Below are 21,394 nucleotides of genomic sequence, written 5' to 3' on the forward strand. Positions count from 1 at the left end.
AAGTTGTCCACAGAATCCAAAGATGGTGGGGCGGTAAGGACCACACTGTACAGAACAAAATAGTTCAGAGGCAAAGGGGTGCCAGATGTCTTGCTGTTCCTGGGTCAAGTACACGAGCCAGATCTGCAAACTGGCAACAGGGACAGAATCCCAAACAGCCTGCTTTGTAAAGTATTTTGCAGGGCAACTACTGTGACAGTGGCAGGTGTAGAAGACCACTGGACCATGGACCAAGCCCATGGACCTTGGAGTTGCCATGGTTCTACAAGGTCCTGAAACTCTTCTGGGGCAAATACAAACTACAAAAAGAGGCCCCAACAATCCTGATGAATGACCACAAGATGCAGGATGTGGTAGGGGCAAGGGAGATCATGTCATTCATGGACCTTCCAGCTAGTGACAGCTGCCTGGCAGTGTAGGAGTGAATCTTCCACAAGGACCTGCAGGAGGAGCACAGAGACTTGAACTCACAGGTTAGCCACTGGGTTTGGAGAAACAGTGAGGAGCAGAGAGGCCCATCAAACTGCCCCAGTCCTGCTGGTGGGAGGCAGAAACACCCATCCTGCTGGTGGGAGATAGAAGCAATTGACCACCTCCTCTGAAACTGCTCATGTGCTAGAAAGGTGTGGAAGAGGGTACACATACCCCTTCTGGTGGTAACAGGGTTCATAACCCTGACCAGAGAGGCAGTTATGTATGATCACTTAACAAAGCAGCGAGGGACCACAAGAGCCTGCTTCAATCAATTTATCTCTATGGCAGCTAAAGATGATGGTGATAGGCACATGGGTGTGCAGATGCGGAGTGTGGTTCCTGTAACAGGAATAAGAATGGTGTAACTGTAAATGTGTTTTGGACAGTCAACCACAGTAGTCACATTACAGGTTGGTAGAGATATAGCGCGCTCTCTCTCTCTCTTTATATATATATATATTTATTTTTTTGGAAAAAAAACATTGTTTACTATACATACTATATGGAGGCACAAAAGTTTATGCTTTAAAGTGTTTTTATGGAGTACCTGTGCTAAAACTTGCAGCAGTTTCAAAAAAGGTAAAATTCATCAATTCTGGATGCACTGAGTCTATGAGTACCCAGGCATGTTTATTTCAGTCTTTTCAGATTTACTTCTCACTTCCATGTGCTAAGGGAGAGTAGGGTCTTACAGTAAGCAGGGAGTACTGCAGGGGGAAGTTGTGGGAGGCCAGGGGGCTACCTATTTCCCACAGATTGATTTTCCCTGATGTAGCAGTGGAAAGGGGAAAATTCAAGGCAAATGCCCAGTAATTAGATTCTATACCTAGAAATTAAAACACATTTATCATTTTTCCATATATAGAATCTATTCATTTGGGGGTTGTTTATAATCAGAGTCATCTTATATTCAAGTAAATATGATATGTAAATACAGGTTTAACTCCAAGAAGGTAAGCAGTTTCATTGAAATTAATGAGATTACTCAAGTGGTTACTTAAGTGCATGCTTATGTACTTTCCTGGATCAAAGCCATAACCTAATGTATTCTTGGATACGAGCTACGCATGCCTACAAATGACTCTTTCCTGAGTTTAATGGTACAGCAGGTCATGCTGACCATTTATGCAGCCTGGTCAACAGTGTGATTTTGTTGTTGTTGTTGCTATTTCAAACATGGGTATGAATTCTTCTGTCCTTAATATAGTAAAACTACCTTTGGTTTAATTTAGAAATTACCTTTGGTTTGGCTTATAGTGCAGAATTTTGACTTACCATATTTACTCGAATCCAAGACAAGGTTTTCACCTCCATTTAATGTGGGGGGAGCTCATTTTGGATTTGAGTACAAGTAGGGGGTAGGGGACAACAGGTACCTACTGTGGCTCCAGCTCCAGCCCTGACCCAGGGTCAGAGTTGAAGCTACAGCTGCTGCCTGTCCCCTAAGATAATTAAGTTCCAAGTGCTGTAGAGTTAATTTCTATTTTCATTGATTTCATTTGCCACTAACTTTCATGGGAGCAAGATTGTGCTCCTACCATGTGCCTTTTTTGTAAAAAAAGGAAAGAGATGACTGAGAGTAGCAGCCCATACGCCTTTTCCTCATTTAAGCACACAAATGTAATGTTGTGATCATTGGCTACGATTCATTTTATTGTTTACATTTACTGTGAAGTAACCACATAACATTTTTAACAAGGCAAAATGATCTTGCAATTTTATAACTCTTCCTAACAAGCTGTGACCAACTATGAAATGGGTTATTTTGATCACAAAGTCTGTTATCCTTCCCTTTGATTTACACATAGTTTTATGTGTAATAAATACAATTCCAGCCTTTTAGGAGATGGGATGGGCAGAATTACAAAAATAAATGAATGAACAAGCTTTCATAAATACAGTTTGATGGATATGTCTTGCAGCCTGGATTCAAAAGTGTTTTTTACTTACATCTCTGTGGACTCCGCTATTTGGATCAGGCTAATGTTCAACCCAGGGAACTGAAAAGTTATAATTTTCCAAAAAAAGTTATCTCATCTCTTCAAAAACTGGTAACTACTAACCTATGTGTTTTTGTCAAGCAGAGTAGTGGTGGAGGAGGAGATGGATCTAGAAAACAGCCACATAAGTTCTTAACATCCAGGTAGCTTTACAGAAGTGAAATATATTTTGTCCTCTTGACTATGGGCTTAGACAAGATCCTCTCCTGAACTCTTCATTTTGCAGTAGTTGATGTTTTTGGTGCTCTCTGTCTCTAGAGATATCCAAACATCATTTTTAATGAATAAATTCACACACTCACTTTGGCAGTGATAATCAGAGAGCAAAATACCCCTTTTGGTAGGATCATTGTGGTCTGAAATTGCTTTAGTAAAGATCCTGAGAACAAAATGTATGGATACAATGAATACAAAAATTGAAAATCTTTGCATTTTCAAATCTCACTGCTGGAGCAACTTGCAGTTGAAGACCAAGTGCAGGCTAGAAAGGAGAAATAGTAAATGAAAGAAAACATTGTCAACAGTTAGCAGCACCTGCAAACTGAGCCAGATTTTAAAAAGCTCAGCTTTCTAAATGCTGCGCTTAGACTTGCAGCATATTCAGTCCCCAGCAGTTTGCACTGAAAACAGTGGGGTGCTAAGCACTTTCAAAAATCTGCCTGCTTTATTTTCGTGCGCAAATGAAAGCTGAGCTGCTTTGGGCACTGGATCATCATGCACACTGACACTTTTAAAATTAGGGTTTGGAGAAGGAAGAAAGAAAAAGTTACTGAACTTGTCTGTTAATTAAAACAAAGGACAGTTCATTTCAGGGTCCTATCCCCTGGCTTTCAAACTCTTTAAAGAGTTTCTTCATCCCACAAAGTCTTTCTGCCTCTCTCACCACTCATCTGTCTGATAAATTTGCTCGTGTGCAACAATTTATTTGCAGGCCCTGCCATCTGTTGTTTGTAATTTTAAAAGGCCTCTGATTTTTGCCTTATGGCTTTATTGTATTAATTGTGAAATGCCACACGTTTTTGAAATAAGTATGTCTGAGCCTTTTTCACTGTCCACTCCTTTTCCTCTGGATATTTCTCTCTGCCCTTCTTGTGACATGTTTGGTAGATAGTTGCCACATTGTCCCCTGCTTTCTGTCAGGATAGGGTGAATGTCTACCTCTTTCAAAGGGCTTCACTACTTTCATGTCATATATTGATTGGTATTCAAGTTCTAAAATAGTGTGACTTGAGCACACCACCTCACCAGTTTTGTTGATGACCATCAGCCTAAGGGACAAGCCTTCAGATGCTGCATTTGGATTTGATAAGTACCTGGAAGTCCTAAAGTCTGTTTAAGCCACTTCCTTCTGTAAAATTATACTAAAAGTCCTATGAGAGAACACCAATGCTTCTGTATATAGTTCTGGCTGCACCAATTAAACAGTGTAGCATGTGGGCCGCATCTACCCAAGATGCTGGCTGCGCAATAGCTTGAGACTAGGGGATAGGCAAGAAGAGATGGAGATTGCAGGGAGAAGAGTTAGTTCAATTAGTTCAAAGTTAAAAAAGTTTCCATTTTAATTTTGAGTGGGGCTGTTTGGTTGTTTTTCTTATTTTGTCCCCTGTCCGTGATGGCCAGGGATCCTGGTTTTTTCTGATAAAAAAAAAAATCCTCAATTTTCAGATTTAAAAAAGTAAGCCAAAATCTACATTTATCCATGATTAAAGTGAAACACCACTATATATACATCTATATATTAGTGGCCTTTCATTTTAATCACAGAAAAATGTGGATTTTGGGTTACTTTTTTAAATCCAAAAATTGGGGATTTTTTTTTTAATCAGAGAAAACCAGGGTCCCTGGTTATGGCAGACCTAATGTTTAGAGCCAACTGTATGTTATTTTTGCACAGAAGAAAGGAAATGCCCTTCATATTTTAACATTCTTTATCACTTTATTTCATTTTGTTCAGAAACGTTCTTTTCTTGTCCATTTCCCTTATGGTTCTGAAACTCCCTTTTATATGCTATCAGTTATTCTACAATTACTATATTTGCTGCCATAGAGGAATAAGCCACGATTTCTGCTTTTCTGATTTTGTTGATAGGTCTAACTCATTTTCTACTTTTGGTCTGAATGTTGGAGAGTTGCATCAGGTGTTGCAGTTCAGTGCTGACCTACTCAACCTTAGTTGACCCCCCAGACAGTCCAACTCATACTTCAAGTTAAACGCAAAGAATACAAAAAAGCCTCTTTCTGTGGAGTCAGGAAATGTTAGTAACGTAACTTCCTCTCAGGATTTTTGTTTCCAATATACTGTAAAGTCCAATTAAAATATGTTGTCCCTGATACCAGTCACAGCAATTGAGGACTCTGGGATAAAGCTATGTAACAATTAGCTAGAAAAAGGGTGTGTTTCAACTACAGCTATGGACAGTGCCTGGTTGACAGATAACAGGATCTGTTAATGAGGGAATTACAGCTCTTCATTAGAGTCAGTGCTTTCCTAGAAAGAACTGTAAATACAGTCAAGCATAGGTATGAATTCTACTGTCCTTAATTTAGTAGAATTATCTTTGGTTTAATTTAGTAGTTACCATTGGTTTGGCTCATAGTCCAAAATTTTGACTCACCATATTTACTTGAATCCAAGACAAGGTTTCCCCATACATTTAATATGGGGGGGAGGAGGGTACTCACCTTGGATTTGAGTTCGTGTGTGTGTGTGTGTGTGTGTGTGTGTGTGTGTGTGTGTGTGTGTGTGTGTGTGTGTGTGTGTGTGTGTCGGGGGGAAAACATTTGCTGTGGCTCCAGCTCCAGCCCTGGACCAGGGTCAGAGTTGAAACTACAGCAGCTGCCTGTCTCCTGAGTACCTGGCCCCCGCTGCTACCTTTGCCCCCCTGTCACCACTGCCTTTATTTCCTCATCCTGCCCTCCAGCACTTACCCTCCACAGCCTTGGCTCTAAGGCTGCAGCTGTCACAGCCACAAGCACTGCTGCTGGGCCAGGCAGGGGCTAAGGCAAATGCATGCTCCATATCTCAGACCAGAACTGAGTCAATCTAAACCCATGGAGGAGAAGCAGGATGGTGGGAGGGGTCAGGTGTCCAGGACTAGATGTGGGGGGAGGTAAACGGGGGCAAATGGTGAGTGGGGCAGGTGCTGGGAAGTGCAAGCATTTGGGAGCAAGGGCAAATGGCAGGGGTCAGGCAGCAAGAGGATCAAATGATGTGGGGAGGGCAGATGGCAGGGAAGCAGAGAAGGGGGCAGGCCACTTGGCTACCTCCAGCTTCTGCTCCCCTCTTGTTCCCCCCCCCCCCACCAGTTCCCTGTTGCTGCTTGCTTCACTGCAGTGGTGGGAGGAACAAATTTAAGACAACACTCTAATAGTTTCTAATAGATACTATTCATGGAAAATTATAACTAATTATTGGGAGGGTCATCTTAATTTCTAAGTTTTCTTATATTTCAGTAAATATGGTATTTCATTTTGAAAACTTTCTACCAACATTTTGATTTTATCCCTTTTACTGGCCATTTGGACTCAGTCTTATGAAATGTTAAGTCCCTCTGACTGCTAAATCATCTCAATTCTTCTGACTCTGAAGCTCCTCAACATTTCACTGATGTTTTCTGCAGGGTTGCGTGGTCATATCTTTTCCTTTCACATCTGGATGAAGCAAAAGTTTCAAAACTTTTTACAGAAATATTATATGAGAGGGAAAACTCCAGCTCTAACCTTCTCGAAAACATTTTTATTTAAACGAATCTGTTTTCACCAAAAGAAAGAATAATTTAAAATGCCATTTTTTCAACTAGAAGCTGTACAAAAAATTCTTCACCAGATCTTGTGCTCAGTCATATGAAGATCTGAGCCTGCATTTACTTGGAAAATATGGTTTGTGGCATGTGAGCCAAGAACACTTAACTATGAAGAAAGATGCTGTGTAAAAATTATGAGTAAATCATTATTTCAGACTTTGCCTTATGAGTTTCAAACTGTTCTGCTTTTAGAATTATTCAGTAACTAGAGGGGTGGATAATAAAGGGGTAGGATGGACTTCCATTCTGCATGCTTGTAGACATTGGCAACCGTGAGCCACTAAAAAACAACCTGAAAAGTAGAGTTGCTCAGTTTGTACTGTTTAATTCCTGATTTTCCTTTAGTATGTAGACATTTTTCTTTCTTTTACTACAAGAGCTCTGAAGGTTTCATCAAACATTAAACTGCATTTTGGTTACCATGCCTGAGGAGGCAGGCCTGAGAGGGGCCTTATATGGCTGCATACAAATGCAAAATGCAAGTAACAGAGCCACATAAATAGAAATGCTTACTGGATGATACGTAGCCATACAGTAAGATGGGTTGCATTAGATCCACTGTAGAGGGGAGTACTTATGGACTAAGCATGCCAAACTGTACTGCACTGCTTCCCAGTATGGTCCGCAGGTAGTATGGACAAACTTTTTGAGTTTTCACCTACATAGAACTTACATTACTTTTAGTGGGACGTTGCACTGAGCAAAGTAATTATTACTTGGCAGGATTCTGGTCTCATGTATAAAAGTATAGGTGTGGAGTAACTCCATTAACATTAATGGCCAAATGAAGATTTCTACCAGTATGAGACCACTGACAGACATTCACTTAAAGGTGTAATGGGATCTGATAGCAGGATGCATGATTTTAGGATCAGGAATTAGATCCCAACCACACCTTATTTGCCATTGCGAGGGGATCCCAGGATCAAGGTCAAGGATTCACTTTCTGATCCCAAGGCATTGGTGTTGTCAGCAAATTGCAGGTGCAGTCCAGCTGCATATGCACTTTTTAGAGGTCCCAGCCTGATGGGATTGGAAAGATGCTCCCTAATCCTGAGGTACCCTTGCAGGGACCGGTAAATGAGGTATGCAGATATGGTTGTATTACTCACCATGGCACACAGAGACCCTAGAATCAGGCTATGGCAGCCTGATCCCAGAGTTCCTGTGCTCCAGGCACCAATCCTGTTCTCCCATTGTTCTGGGACTCTTGAAGAGTGCATGTGCAGCTGGATTTCTGACATCCCTCGTATATGGGGACTTCAGGATTGAGGAGAGCACCAAACACTGGTGATGTCAGGCCCACCGTGCTCCCCACAACTGCCTCCAGGTGGGACCCAGGGTCCAGGAACAAGTTTTACCCCCAACCCAAGGGGGCTCAGGGTTGCTGGATCCTGACACTCAGCTGAATTTTGGAATCTGTCAAGCACCACCAGCCCCAAGCTGATACACTTTCCATTTAAAGCACCCTACAAATGAGCCACAAAGTTGTTACATAATTTATGTGGAATAACTTTTTTGGCTCATATTGTATTATTACTCCATAAACTGACTTGAACCTGTGGCTGGGTTATTATTTAAGGCGCAGTTAACAGGTTACTTGCATCTTAGTGTAATGTGTCAGGGGTCTAAGTTACATCAGAATACAATCAAACATCATGCTTCTGGAGGCAGTGTTTAAACCTAATACAGGCATATACCCTTGCTATTAAAACCGTTCTCTTGTACAGGGGTTTTCCCCCACGACTTTTAACCTGTGGGTGAAGCCTCCAAAAGTTGGGAATCAGAGTTTGGTCTGCCATTTTCTCCTTTTGGTCTCATATAACAGCTTCCATGTATTAGACACTATTTTAGGCTTAAATCTTGCTTTCTAGCAAAATGATGCGGGATGCATAAAATAAATAATACATGTCATATAATGTATACATATTTATATTTATCATAAAATGGAAACAATGTAGGGCAGTTTATTTCCGTTTCTGTTCTATGAAGCAAACAAAGGACAGGGTTGGGGGGCTTTTTAAGTCAGTGGGGGGAAAAAAACCACTGTATTTTCTTGTTTGAATCAATAACTGTTACTTAAACCCTGCTCTTTAAAGACTTCAAATGCAAATGCTTTTTGCTTTGTTATAAACTGTTATTCTTTTTTTGCCTTCCTGTAACTGGAACAACATACTAATTTCTACAAGTTGTGACTACTAACAGAGAGCAATCACCTCACAGACTTGTACCGGAAAGAAGAGACCATCAGCGTCGCCAGAAACGGCTGCATCCACAGTCCCCGCTTCCCGAGTAGCTACCCCAGGAACCTGCTACTGACATGGAGGCTCCACTCACCGGAGAACACAAGGATACATCTGGCCTTTGACAATCAGTTTGGACTGGAGGAGCCTGAAAATGATATCTGCAGGTGAGCGAGCAGCTTTTCAGAGAACTAAAGAATTCATGTCAATTTAAAAATCAGCAGAAGGCTGTATGCATTGACCATGCACACTTTTTCCTGCTGGCAAAGCAGTACCTATTCTGTGAGTACCAGAAAGCTTCTGCCACTGCAGGGGGGCACTGGAAAGTATGTGTAGATACCAGTGTACTTTCTTCAGATAGCTGCAGCTTCTTTGGTGCCTCCTAAAGGTACCATGTGCCCCCTGCCAGCACAACTGCTCTACTAGAGATACACAAATGGTAAGAGCCACCCAATCTGTGCAGGTGAGGACACGTGGTGGTGGCTTCCCTGGGGCAGTGCCTGTCTGTCAGCAGAAGGCCTGTAATGTAGAAATGCCCACGTGTAGTGTTTTGGAAGGGTCCCTTTAGGCACCGCTGTCATGAAGGCATGCCCAATGCGACAAACACAAATCTAAAGAAATGTACCTGCCGTGGACCCAGCTGCCTCCTTGCATTACATTTTAAGTGCAAAACACTCAAGTATCTTATACTCCTGGCTAACCAGCCAAATAATAACTGAATTGGGGTCTTCCTCAGTTAATTAACAGTGGATGTTGCCTGCTGTGAAAAACTTTTCTTTCACTTTTTCAGTAAGGCATTTCCTTTTTGGAGGACAGGTAAAAATTAAGGGTTTGGAGAGTGGTATGCTTTTGAAGTTGTGTGACTGATAATCTATCCAATTATGACTTGCATCTGGGAATATTTTTTCCTTGATGCCTTAATAGATCCCAGACCAACAGTATACTCTGGCTTCTTTGCTCTACTCCACTGACCAAAGCAACTAAACTAATGGGAGGCTAAACCAATTTTGTGACAGCTTTGCATTTCCAGAGCATACAGATTAATTGGCTCATAATAAATAAAGTAATATAAAATCCCTGGTTATTATTCACATGCAGATTTTGTGTGAGAGAAAGGCCCAAAGCCTATGTGTATTTTCCATATCTTCAAATGCCAGATTTTTGCATTGATATTAAAAAAGCTAAAGCATCCACTTTCAATGTTCTGCCAGATTGTTATTAATTATGGTTATATCTTTCCAGAAATCACACCCAGCCCCTGTTTATCTTAACATCTATTAGTTTGCCTTTATAGACTTTGTTTGGCAAGTCTGTGGGACTTTGTCATTATTATTTTTAATGCTCTGCATTACCATTGAACAGAGAATACCATTCCAGCAGGTTTGTCTTCCATTTAATAATAAAAGAATGCAGACTCAAACTGGCCTTCCCTCTCTGCATGTTTATTATCTTGGCAGCTTTTCTTTGCTCTGCTGCTGTTGGTCTGAGAGCAATAGCAGTGTAAGTAATGACAGTTACCTTCTAGTACCAGAGAGGCGATGCCAGAATATAGCATCTACTGCACACAGAAGCAGCCCGTTCATATTTATATTGAGAATAAACTATGGCTGACCTTAAATCATTTCAACCTTGAAACACAGAGCTAATTTACTGTGGAAAAAGATGAAGTGTTCTATTTTAAAGGACCATTAAAGGTGATGACATGGTGAGAGGAAGTCAAGTCATTATCGACAGACTGGATTTTGACCATGGCTGCAGACAATCTGCTGGCTTTCAAAAGCTGCTAATTTATGATGCGAAGAACATACCTTCCAAAATCTATAGTGTCTATAAAAGCTGGAAAAATACTACATATTTTGCAGAAATACAGAATTGCCCCCAGTTATTGGAAGACTTTTATTTCCATGTCATTATTTCCAGAATGAGGACATTCTCAGGGGGAATATGTGTAATGACTTTCAGACTTGTTAGAAACATTATTATAAGTATAGGGGTATTTTTACCACTTTAAAGGAACTTTTAAAAAAAGCAGGTCTTTTCCTCGACTTTACTCTCTGATGCTCTTTCAGGCTCCACTTCAGCAAAGGGGGTTCATCTACACTAGATGCTACATCACCATAACATGCAGTAGTGAGCGCGCCTTTGCTATAGTACATTGCTACAGCGACATAGCAGCTAAAAATAAATGCGCTGCTGGCACAGTATGATAATGGCTGTTACTGCACCATCATTTTGCACTTCCTAAAGGTAGTACTAAATGACAGCACAGTAACAACAGCACCATAGGAGCATGTGAAGATGTGCCCAGGATGTTGTTAAAACTTAATTATGTGCCTAAAGTTAAGCATGTACATAAATGCCTTGCTGAATGCACTGCTGAATAAGGACCCCCATGCCTCTGTTCCTTTCTTACTGCTTTTGTCCTCACTCTTTTCCCACCAGGAACTTCCTGACATGTTCTTTCACTTTTTCATTAATATTAATAATGGTAATCTACATAATTATGAGCATTAAATTGATTAAAATTCATTTGGGCTGTGAGATGAAAACGTGAATTTTTAGCTTAACTATTTTAGAACAGAGAAAAAAAATCTGAAGCTTTAAAAATATTTCTGCATTTGTCATTGGCACCTCTGCAATCATTTGAGAACGAGGGTTTTGAAAAGCACTGAAATTATCCAGATAGTATGAATTTTTGGTTGCCCAGAAATGGATACAAATTCCCTTGTCTCACAGGTTTCCCAAACCAGTTCCAACTATCAGCCCTCACAATTTCTTATGAACCATGTACTTTTATGATCAAACTTTCAATTAAAGATGGGATGCAGTTGACAAGCTACTTACCCAGGGCCTAATGACCTACAGTTTGAAAACTAGAGATGTATCCAGCTTCCAGGATCCTTGTGTAAAAGATGTTCTTACTGTAAGCAGACCCGGTTCCAGTAAAGCTACTGGATTTGAACTAGTTTATTCTAGCAGTGAACTTAGCCCCTCACCCAGCAGGTACAGGTCTATCATTCCTGTAATTTTCACCAAAATGTAGGAGGTCAATTATGGGATCTTGTTGCAACTTGCCAACATATTTTGATAAAATGAATTTTAAATGAAAAGTTAGAAAGGGCAGACAATTGGGATTCACACACATGCAAAAGGGAAGAAATGGAGATTGTGGAACTCAAACCCAAAAGGAGACAGAAAAATATTAAATAAGTAATATCACTAGGTAGAGTGATATCACTACCTAGAGTCATTAGGTAGGCTCTAAAACACCTGCAACATCCTTTTGAGCAGAGGTCAGAATGAGGCTAGTGAAAATGCCTGTAACTCATTTATCTAAAACTAAGTTTTCTAGTAACAGGAAAAAACATTGGTAGCAGAGTTTGGACAGATTTAGTGATGCAGTTACTGTGGATTTCTTGTTTTCTCTGCTGTATACTTTTAGACTGGTGAATATAAATGTTATAATGCTAATGCTTTCTAGCTGCATCACATTTACATTTTTCTCATCTGGTTCCTTGGCAGCAAAAGCAAACCAAATATGTTATTTACAGTACATTTCAGACACCAGTATCTAGGTAGAGAAGGATATCTTTGATCGAGAAGTCTCAAAGAACAGAGAAGCCCCTTGATAACACGATTCTAATAAGAATCAATTAGCAATGGTTAGTCTCTGTTTTGAGGGCACATATGTTTCGATAACAAAAGTCCTTCGTGAGTAAAAAAATCTGAAATTTTAGAGCTTAACTGTTCAGGGAAGTTTTCTTCTCCATCCTTTTGTCATTTTCCTCTGTTCTGGACTTCAGTCTGCTTGGGCAACAGCTTTCTTCCACAGCTGGGAATATGTAGATCCTGAGCAAGAACCTCACTGAGGTCAATAGGATAACTCCCACTGACTTTAATTTCTTTCCTATTGTGTATCTTACAGCAAGACTGTGGAAAACTCAAACTATAAATGTTACTGACACATGAAGACACAAGCAGATGTTGTTTTGCTATGAGAACCTCTGCTACCATAGTGTGGGTTTTTGTCCCCACCTTGTGGTTAGCTCATATATAACTGCTGGAGTCTGAGCTACTGCCTTGACCTAATTTTGCATATGCTTAAAATTAAAATCGGTCCATTCCTCAAACATTTGAGTGTCACATCACAAATCATTTACTTGCACTATGAAACAGTTAGAATGGTAATCTATAATGGCAGAGCATATTTTCTGTTATACTCCAAAAGCAAGAAAAAAACTCCTAGATATCTAAGTTTCTTAGAATATGACAGGCATTGTGACCATTTGTGACTTATAATTTAATACTGTGTAATAGAGCCCACCATATGTTTGGCTTAATTTCTTGAGCAAAGTTCTGTTTTGTTGTAGAAGTTTTATGTATGGATAATGTGTTAAACTATCAAACTGATTTCTAGGTATGACTTTGTGGAAGTAGAAGATATATCTGAAACCAGTACAGTTATACGAGGACGATGGTGTGGACACAAGGAAGTTCCTCCAAGAATAACTTCAAAAACAAACCAAATAAAGATAACCTTCAAATCTGATGACTATTTTGTGGCTAAACCAGGATTCAAGAGTTGTTATTCCCTTGTGGTAAGTAACTTAACTATTCAGTGGAGAAAAGAAAGACTGTAGTCTAAAAGAACAGCAGAGCTGAGGGACTGAATAGGATGCACTAACCTACCCTTGTGGTAGGGAGATACCACGATCTAAAAGATGATGATGGTCCAGGTGGTTTTACTGTACCTGGAAGGTGAGATCCCCTTCTCCCCAAACATGAATGATTGGGTGTAGTTCAGGGTGGAAACCTGTCCTTTGCACTGCAGGCAGGTACCCCTGTGAGAGTCTACTATAGCCTCTCATTGGGAGGATCTCAGCTATACATTTTATGGCTATGGAGGATTGCTCCCAGGCTTTCCATCTAGCTTGCACCTTCAGCCTTTTGGCTAGGGGCAAGCAAAACTAGCAGGGATCTGAAACCCCAAAGCATCCAGGATTGGGGCTTGCAAGTAGGATGCCTGCCATGGATTTGGGAGTGTCTGAAACCCAAGACTGATGAATCTAAGAGGTAGGATACTTGCTGATGGTAGCACCACATGGACCTGAACGACTGAGCTCTGGTTCGTCAATGGAATTTGGAACTTATTTGGCTAATTTGTCCTGAGACATAAAATTAAAATAAAAAAATAAATAAGAGGTTGGGGGTGGTATTGCATAATGTGGCCTTTGGGCTAAAATCAAGTGTAGTTATAGGTCCCTTGCATTCTAGGCAGACTGACCCTGTAAGTCTCCCCAGATGTGAGGATCTCAGCTGCACAATTTTGTGGCAATGGAAGAGTTCCTTTTGTACTTTCACCCTAGCTTTAAAGTTTGGAGGAAGCAGAGAGTAAAGAGCTATCTAATCCCCAGATTTATTTTCCCTGCTGTAGCAATGGAATGGGAACACATTCAAGGCAAATCTCAAATAATTAGATTCTATACCTGAACAATTATAACAAATTTATAAATTTTCCATTTAGAGAATCTAATTATTGGGGGTCATCTTATAATCAGAACCATCTTCTATTTGAGTAAACATGGTAATCTAAACTAGACACAAAGCCAGCATAGGATTTATACTAATACGTTTCAAAACTGCTAACAAGTTCTGCACCAAGTTTGCTATTTGGGTGTGTTGATAAACACTTGCAGCCAATAGCAGCTACTGTTTAAATTCCATTTTTATTCTTGTCAAACAAAAATACCCTATGGGGTTACTATGATTTGAAGATGCATGGTAAGATGCAATAAAATACACAATAAAGGGACATAATGTGCCAGAGTTCAGACTGTAGTTCTAAAATCTGTGGGTTTTTGGTAGTGCTCTTTTTGGCATGTACCAGTTGCACGAGACAAGCTTTCTGGATTTTTGTAGGAGGCACGAATTCTCATTTGTATAAACAGATTTGATACAAACATATATTCCAGATATTATCCTGAAGAATGTTATAATCATTTTGGTGCAGTGTAGCTTAGCAGTGATGAATTTTGCAGTCAGTTACGGAATGGTAGGTAGTAATTTATTACACTGTCATCATTTTATTTTCATATCCATCATAGTTCATTTTTTTTATTCAATTCCATGTTACTTCACCAGAATAAGAAAGCCTGTATAATAATAAAGTTACAGTCATACTAGGGGAAATCCAACACTGATGCTGTTTCACTTCAACCTAATGGCCTGAAGTGAATGTGAGCTATTGTACTGACGTATCTACACATGTGCTTTAATGCACAGTAACCTGTTTTACTGCGCATTAAAGCACCACATAAAAACATGCTATTGTGCTAATGCTCAGTAAAATAGGCTACTATGCATTAAGTAAAAACTGCTCAGTTACTGCACATTAAGGCAGCCTAATGTGCATTTGTTTAGTACCTCATGTTGGAGGTATTAAATTTAATGTGCATCAGGAAAAGTACCTACCTGCACATGTAGATGCACCCACAGAGGCCATTCTACAGTAGTGTAACCTAGTGTGGGTAAGTGGGGTACCAGCCCAGGGCACCAACTTAGTAGAGGCACCAGAATGTTGCCTCCACGCCCAGGGAGTCTGCAGAAGCAGCCCCGTGGTGTTGATATTGCAGCAGCAGCAGCTGGCTTGCATGGAGACTGCACTGCTGCTATGCAAGCAACAACAGAGGAATGGAAACCACACTGTAGCAGCAGCTACCAGGTACTTACCTGGGGACATGCCTGGAGTAGGTAGGACTCCCATTACGTTTACTTCCCTCTGGTATTGACCAGCAGGCCTGTGCCAAGAGGCTAGTATTTGCTGCAGATTCAGATTCAGCCAATTTGGGGGACAGTGATTCAATTTGGTGATTCGAATCACTGTCCCGAATCGATTCAGCTAAATCTGATTCAGAGATTTGGTTCCTGCCGAATCTCCAAATCACCCAAGCCAGGCCCATCTCCTGCCCGCTCTCCCAGCCCAGCAATGGCTGCCCTGCCTGCCTCAGCTCCCAGTACTTTGAAAAAAAAAGCCCCAACTCACCGACTGCTGCCGGGTGTGGGGGGGGCAAGTCAAGCTTCCCCCCATTGCCCCACACTGCTGGGGGGGGCTCTACACAATTCCCCCACCCCTCCCCCACTGTCCCAGCTCCCCCATGGCTTCCCCCCCCTCCCCCCCTGCCAGCTCCAGGCCTTTAAGAAAAAAAAAAAAGAGAAAAACCCAGACTCACTGTTCCTGCCCAGTGGTGGTGATCCCCACTGAAACTCACTTCTCCATGCCACATGGGGGGCTCTTCCATGAGCTCCCTGAAGCCCTGAGGCTGCTGCAGGAGCAGTGAGTCCCAGGGTTTTTCTTAGTTTTTTTTTCTTAAAGGGCCAGAGCTGGGGCAGGCGGGGCAACTATGGGGGGGCTGGGAGAGTGAGGGGGGGGTTGGTGGGCTCATGGCAGAGTCCTCCATGCAGGGTGGGGCAGTGGGGGGCAGCAGGGATCACCCCCCCCCCAGCAGCACCTGGTAGGTAGGAGCTTTTTTTTAAAGCATTGGTAGCTGAGGTAGACAGGGCAGTCATGGGGGGCGCTGGGGGAGCAGGTTGAGGTCGGGAGGCTGTAGGAGCAGGCAGGGGATGGGGCCTGGCAGGGGTCCCTCCATAGTTTCCTGCTCCAGCCCCCCCTCCCCTACTTACCAGCTCTGAGTCTGGCTGCAGCTCCCTGCTGCAGCCGCTGGGGACTGTCTGAATCATGGAAGCTCTTCGGATCTTGTCCGAAGGTTCAGAGAGCTTCGAATCGATTTGGACCTTTTAGTTGGTCCCCTGATTCAATTCGGATTCAGAGATTCAGCCACTGAATCAAGCTGAATCTCCTCTGAATCAAATCCCCACGCAAAGCTTTGTACAGCCCTGTTGAGCAGTACCTCCCCCACTCTCCTTCAGAGTTTGCTTAGGACGGAAACCCTGCTTGTTATGCCTCTGCCATTCTATGTCTATTGCGGGAGGCAGAATGAAAAGACAAATCTAAGGCTACAGATTTAAAGCCAAATTCTTTTTCCTTGGATTAGAATCAGTGAAGTAAGGCACTACTCCATGTGAGTAAGGTCAACAAAATCTAAAACTTAATTTGCAGGTAATCTCAAAAGACAAAAATTTATGTTGCAGTCTATGAAGCCACGGTGCATCAAAATGAATCAATAAAGCAACCTTTTTACATTGTTTTTGTTTGAGTAGTCCCAGAAACCTTGTTACAATTAACCAGATTTAGTTAGAGGCCATGTTCAAGTAGAATGACACTCAGGCTTTGAGAAAATGAAATTTATTTTTCAAAGCTGAGAGTATTCAGTGCTACAGTACTCAAAGTGGTACTCCTCTAAAAACAAGACTGTCAAAAATTGATTGGAAAATGTTCTCTCATAGATTTGTTACAATACGAGGCAAACATGCTCTTCAGACAAAGTGGATTTTTTTTCTTTAGAAAAGAAATCTATGGGTGACTCATGGCATTCATGAGATGAAAATGAAATTTCCTTAATTTGTGCTCACAGTGCAGATTGCCCAACCTAAAATCCATAGGATTAATATTCAACTTTTATTTGATTGTCTTCACTATGTTTCAGGACTGAGTATACTTAGTGTATGTACTGCACACCACTGACCCCTGAAGGTTGAATTTAAAGTGTATTTTCAGACAGTAGGCAAAGAAACATTAATGAACCATGCAAAAACATATGGTACTTTGTATTAAAGGAAAGAAAATAAATGTAAATTGCTTTGCTCCATAGCTGTTTCTATCGTATGGGTATTTGAGAGACTTTTCTGAGAAACATTGCTAGAAATAAGTATACATAATTCATTTAAATGTCTATTTTTATTTTTCTTCTTTTTATATTTTATTTTTAAGTTTGTAATAGAGTGGTTGTAGGTTCATCTATTGTGTGTTCACCCCACCATTTTAGAGACAAAAAAAGACAGCAAAATAGTATTTCCTGGATTTAATGATTAAAACAGTATTTTGGGACATAATGGAGAAATGAGTGGGTGAAATTCTATGCGTTATGCAAACGGTCAGACTATATGATTACAATGGTACCTTCAAGCCTTACAGTCCATGGTGCTATTTAAATTCACTTTGGTTGGTGCAGATAAGATTGTTAGTTCAGCTTCCTACATGAGGCAAGAGATTGAGGCTTTGCAATGCGTCTTAAAAATGCTTGAGCAAACTTCTTTATCACTACTAGCATGTTTCAACTTTAGTCTTCTTTACTTCCAATTTATATAAGAAAAAAATATCCATAAATAGGAACTAGCTTTTCCAAAGAGCATGAAACTGATTTGCATACACAACACTTGTATTTTCCCCTGTAGAATGAGTCATACACAAACAATTAGACATGCAAATGGATGTTGAATGCTCAAACCCTGCTACTATAGCTCTGGTATTTATCAGCTCAACCTAGGCATCCACACTGGAAAATTTCTCCCTTTATTTTTTTTTCTAAAATCTCCTTTTCCTTCAAGCTTCATAGGTCTAGAGCACAAAAAAAGGCCTCCCAGGACCGTGAAGATGCATAAGCTCCATTGACCCTGAAGATATGTTTGCAGTATCTCCTTGTTATGTTAATAGGATCCAAGAGTTGTAAGGGACCTCAAGGGTCATCCAGTCTTTTCCCTCCTTATGTGCTTATTTTTAAGAGGCATTTTAGCTTTTTCTTAAAATAATGACTACTAGCCAAGGCCATGCATAGCACTAGGGAATCAATTACCTTTATCTCCCAGGCTATATAGTTTCTTAGTAGGGATCTAGTATTTCACATGAAAAATATAAGGCCAGACATTCTGCTGGTGTAATCTACTGGTGCATACCTCTGGCTTCAATGGGGATTCTTCCATTGAAGGACCTGGTAGTATAAGAGTGATATTGTAGCCATAATGATCCAGAAATTATGCACGAGGCAAGGGTTTCTTAGGGTGATATCTTTTACTGGACCAATGCATAGTTAGGATAGAGTCAAGCAAGCTTTTGAATGCAAGATATTCTTCATCAGATCTGACCAGAACAAGCCAGTGACAGCTGATCAGATCTGATGATGAAAGTCTTGCATTCAAAATCTTGTCTAACTCTATCCCAACTATACAGTTGGTCCAATAAAAGATATCACCCTAAGAAACTGTTGCCTCTCACATTGAAGGACTTGACATGTACTGAGATCAGGAAGTGTTAGGAATTCAGTCTAAGGTGCATATCAAAGGCCCAGTGGGCAGCCACAGAATTGGCTGGTATAAAGTATACAGCTGCTCTTAGAAGTTAATCTCAGTGTCTGATGATCAGATTGCCCCAGAACACCACTACACAAGTCTTAGCTGTTCCTCTCTGCAGAGCAGTGCTTTAAGTGCAGAAAAATCTGAAGAAAAGTATATGCTGTTTGCCGCGCACACACAAGGTCAGGGCCTGCCAGACAAAGTTAAAAAAGCTGCTGGACTGATGAATTGCCTTTATGGGGCACTAAATATCAGTATAATCAGCCTTAATTAGGAGCTAACAAGAAGGTACACACAAGTGTTTAGAGTCCCAGAACAATGTAGTAGAGATACTTAATTAATTTTAAGTGGTACCTTCAATGAAGAAGTCAAAAGGGTTTGAGGAATGACTTATGCAATGTGCACAATGTAAATGGCTGCTGGTGTTACCAATGGGGGGCTTGAACTGCCCAATTTATCATGTGCCATGTGGTATAGGAATTCAGACATTTTTGCATAGCAAAGTTAGTTGTATTCTTGTGAGTAGTTTCATACACTGCAGTGAGACTACTTGAGTGTTGAAATGAGCATTGGCTGAATCAGATCCTAAATTTTATAAAATATCACCATAATGTGCAAAAGAAAATCAAGTAGTTCAAGATCAAACTCCAACAAATTTAAAACATTCATGGTTTACTTTAAAACCCCCAAATCTGCATCTCTTTTTGATTTAATGGGGCAGCTAGAAAATATTCCATTCCATTTGATAATTAAAACAATTATTTTAGGCTTATTTTATGAGAAGCATATAATGTTCTATACTGACGTTAATTAATTGTTATTGCATAAGCTAATTGTCCTCTTAAATTTAAATGAAATGCATATTTGGGAACTTTGATTCAAAACATTGCTAGAAATAAACATTCCAAGTAACATAGACAAAATATAATAAAAAGGAATATCAGTGGAGTTTGGCATTGAAAAATTATATTTTATATGCTAGTTTTCATGTTTTCTTTTTTATATAATACTTTTCAAGAACTGGCGACTTCAAGATGCTTAGCATCATTTTTTATTTGTCTGGATATTATTGCATATGAAATTTGAGGCAGGGCACTTTTAAGCTTGAGTGTAATTCCACTGAAGTCAGTGGAATCCCAGCAGCATAAAACTGATGCTAATTAGGGCTGTGCAAAATTTCGCTGGGTGTTTCGTTTCAAAGCTGTTTCGATGCGTTTTGAGCTCAAAACAGCGAAATTGAAATGAAACAAAAGCCTTCAAAACATCTCTGAAACGAAACAAAGGCACTTGAAACATTTAGAAAGTTTTGAAACGTTTCAAGTTTCGAAGCCAGGCTTACTTGGCTTCAGCAGCAGCGGCCTCCTGTCGTCCGGCACAGATCTGGGGGCCATACCCCTACCAGGAGGATTCTGGCACATCCCCCAGCCCTCCTGAATGTGCGGGCAGGCCCCCAGATCTGCGTGCTGGATGACAGCATGCTGTTGCTGCTGGCTGGGGCCAGCGGCAGCACCAATCTTCCCAGTGCTGGGTGCAGGCTACACCCAGCACTAGTCCCAGCTGGCAGCAGTAGCCTCCTGTCATCCGGCAGGCAGATCAGGGGCCTGCCCACAACCCTGGGAGGGCTGCAGGGCTCTGCCAGACTCCTTCCAGGGGTGGAGGTCCCCTGATCTGCCTGCCAGATCATAGGAGGCTGCTTTTGCTGCCTGGGACCAGAAGCCTGCACCCAGCGCTGGGAAGATTGGTGCTGCCACTGGCCCCAGGCGGCAGGAGCAGCCTCCTGTGATGCAACAGGCAGACCGGGTGCCTGCACCCTCAGAAAGAGTCTATTCTGTAGAATTTAACAAACACTACACAAAAATTCCAGGGCTTTATGTGATGAAGCTCCTATTTACTTAAGATTCCAGCAGATAACCATTATCTGTTTTTGCCCAGAGCTTGTCATTCTCATAAAATTAGCAACAAAAGGTTCGTCTTCCTAGGAGGGGACAAATGGAATTTTTCCTAATTAGATAAGTCTTGTCCGAAATCTTTAGCATTCCATCTCCATATATAAGCAAGTAAAGGATAGGGGTGATTATCTATGATCATTTGGCTTGAGAAGCATTTGCAACCTAAAAAAGAGTCAGTAAAAACTATACTAAAAACAGGCCTATACCCTGTTTCCTTTCAAAGACAACCCTAAATTCAATACCACTTGTTTTAAGCTCATGTAGTTAGGCTAAGATAGTGATTCTGTTTCGCTTGCAGTATTGCACAGTTCTCCCATTATTTAACTGGGGAGAGTATCTGCACTCTCAGATGTGTATGGAGAGCATTAGTGCAGCATAACATGTCTCCATCAAATCATGGTCTGGCTTGCTACTGGCAGTTGAGAGGGCTGATAGCCACCTGGAATTCAAGACCTAAGTGGGGGAAATCTACCTACCAGAAAGCAATCATAATTTTCTGATAAAGTAACCAGTTCCTTCTCCTCCATCCTATAGTAGTCTAGCACTGCGAGCATTTGGCCAAAATATGGGAGACCTAGGTTCTAACCACCTGAGCTAGGACCCAGCATCCCAGAGGAATTCCCTAACTGCCAGGTTTAGGCTGGGTTAGGAGGGGAGGATCCCTCTGATAAGAATGGAGA

The 21,394-nt window shown here is 41.0% G+C and overlaps 1 protein-coding gene across 4 annotated transcripts in view; it reads left to right on the plus strand.

Annotated features, from left to right (window-relative positions):
• PDGFD (platelet derived growth factor D) overlaps positions 1–21,394 on the plus strand; it is a 229,547-nt gene that overhangs the window by 116,632 nt on the left and 91,521 nt on the right. For 3 of the 4 annotated variants that reach the window (XM_090030102.1, XM_090030074.1, XM_090030093.1), the window contains exons 2-3: positions 8,483–8,687; positions 12,938–13,118. In XM_090030102.1, coding sequence (XP_089886228.1) covers positions 8,483–8,687; positions 12,938–13,118 — 386 coding nt within the window. The remainder of the gene's footprint in view (positions 1–8,482; positions 8,688–12,937; positions 13,119–21,394) is intronic. The other variant, XM_090030084.1, reaches the window with a different exon arrangement.

Source organism: Crocodylus siamensis, chromosome 1, assembly GCF_052110815.1.
Source record: "Crocodylus siamensis isolate JL-2025a chromosome 1, ASM5211081v1, whole genome shotgun sequence".
Taxonomy (NCBI): Eukaryota; Metazoa; Chordata; order Crocodylia; family Crocodylidae; genus Crocodylus; species Crocodylus siamensis.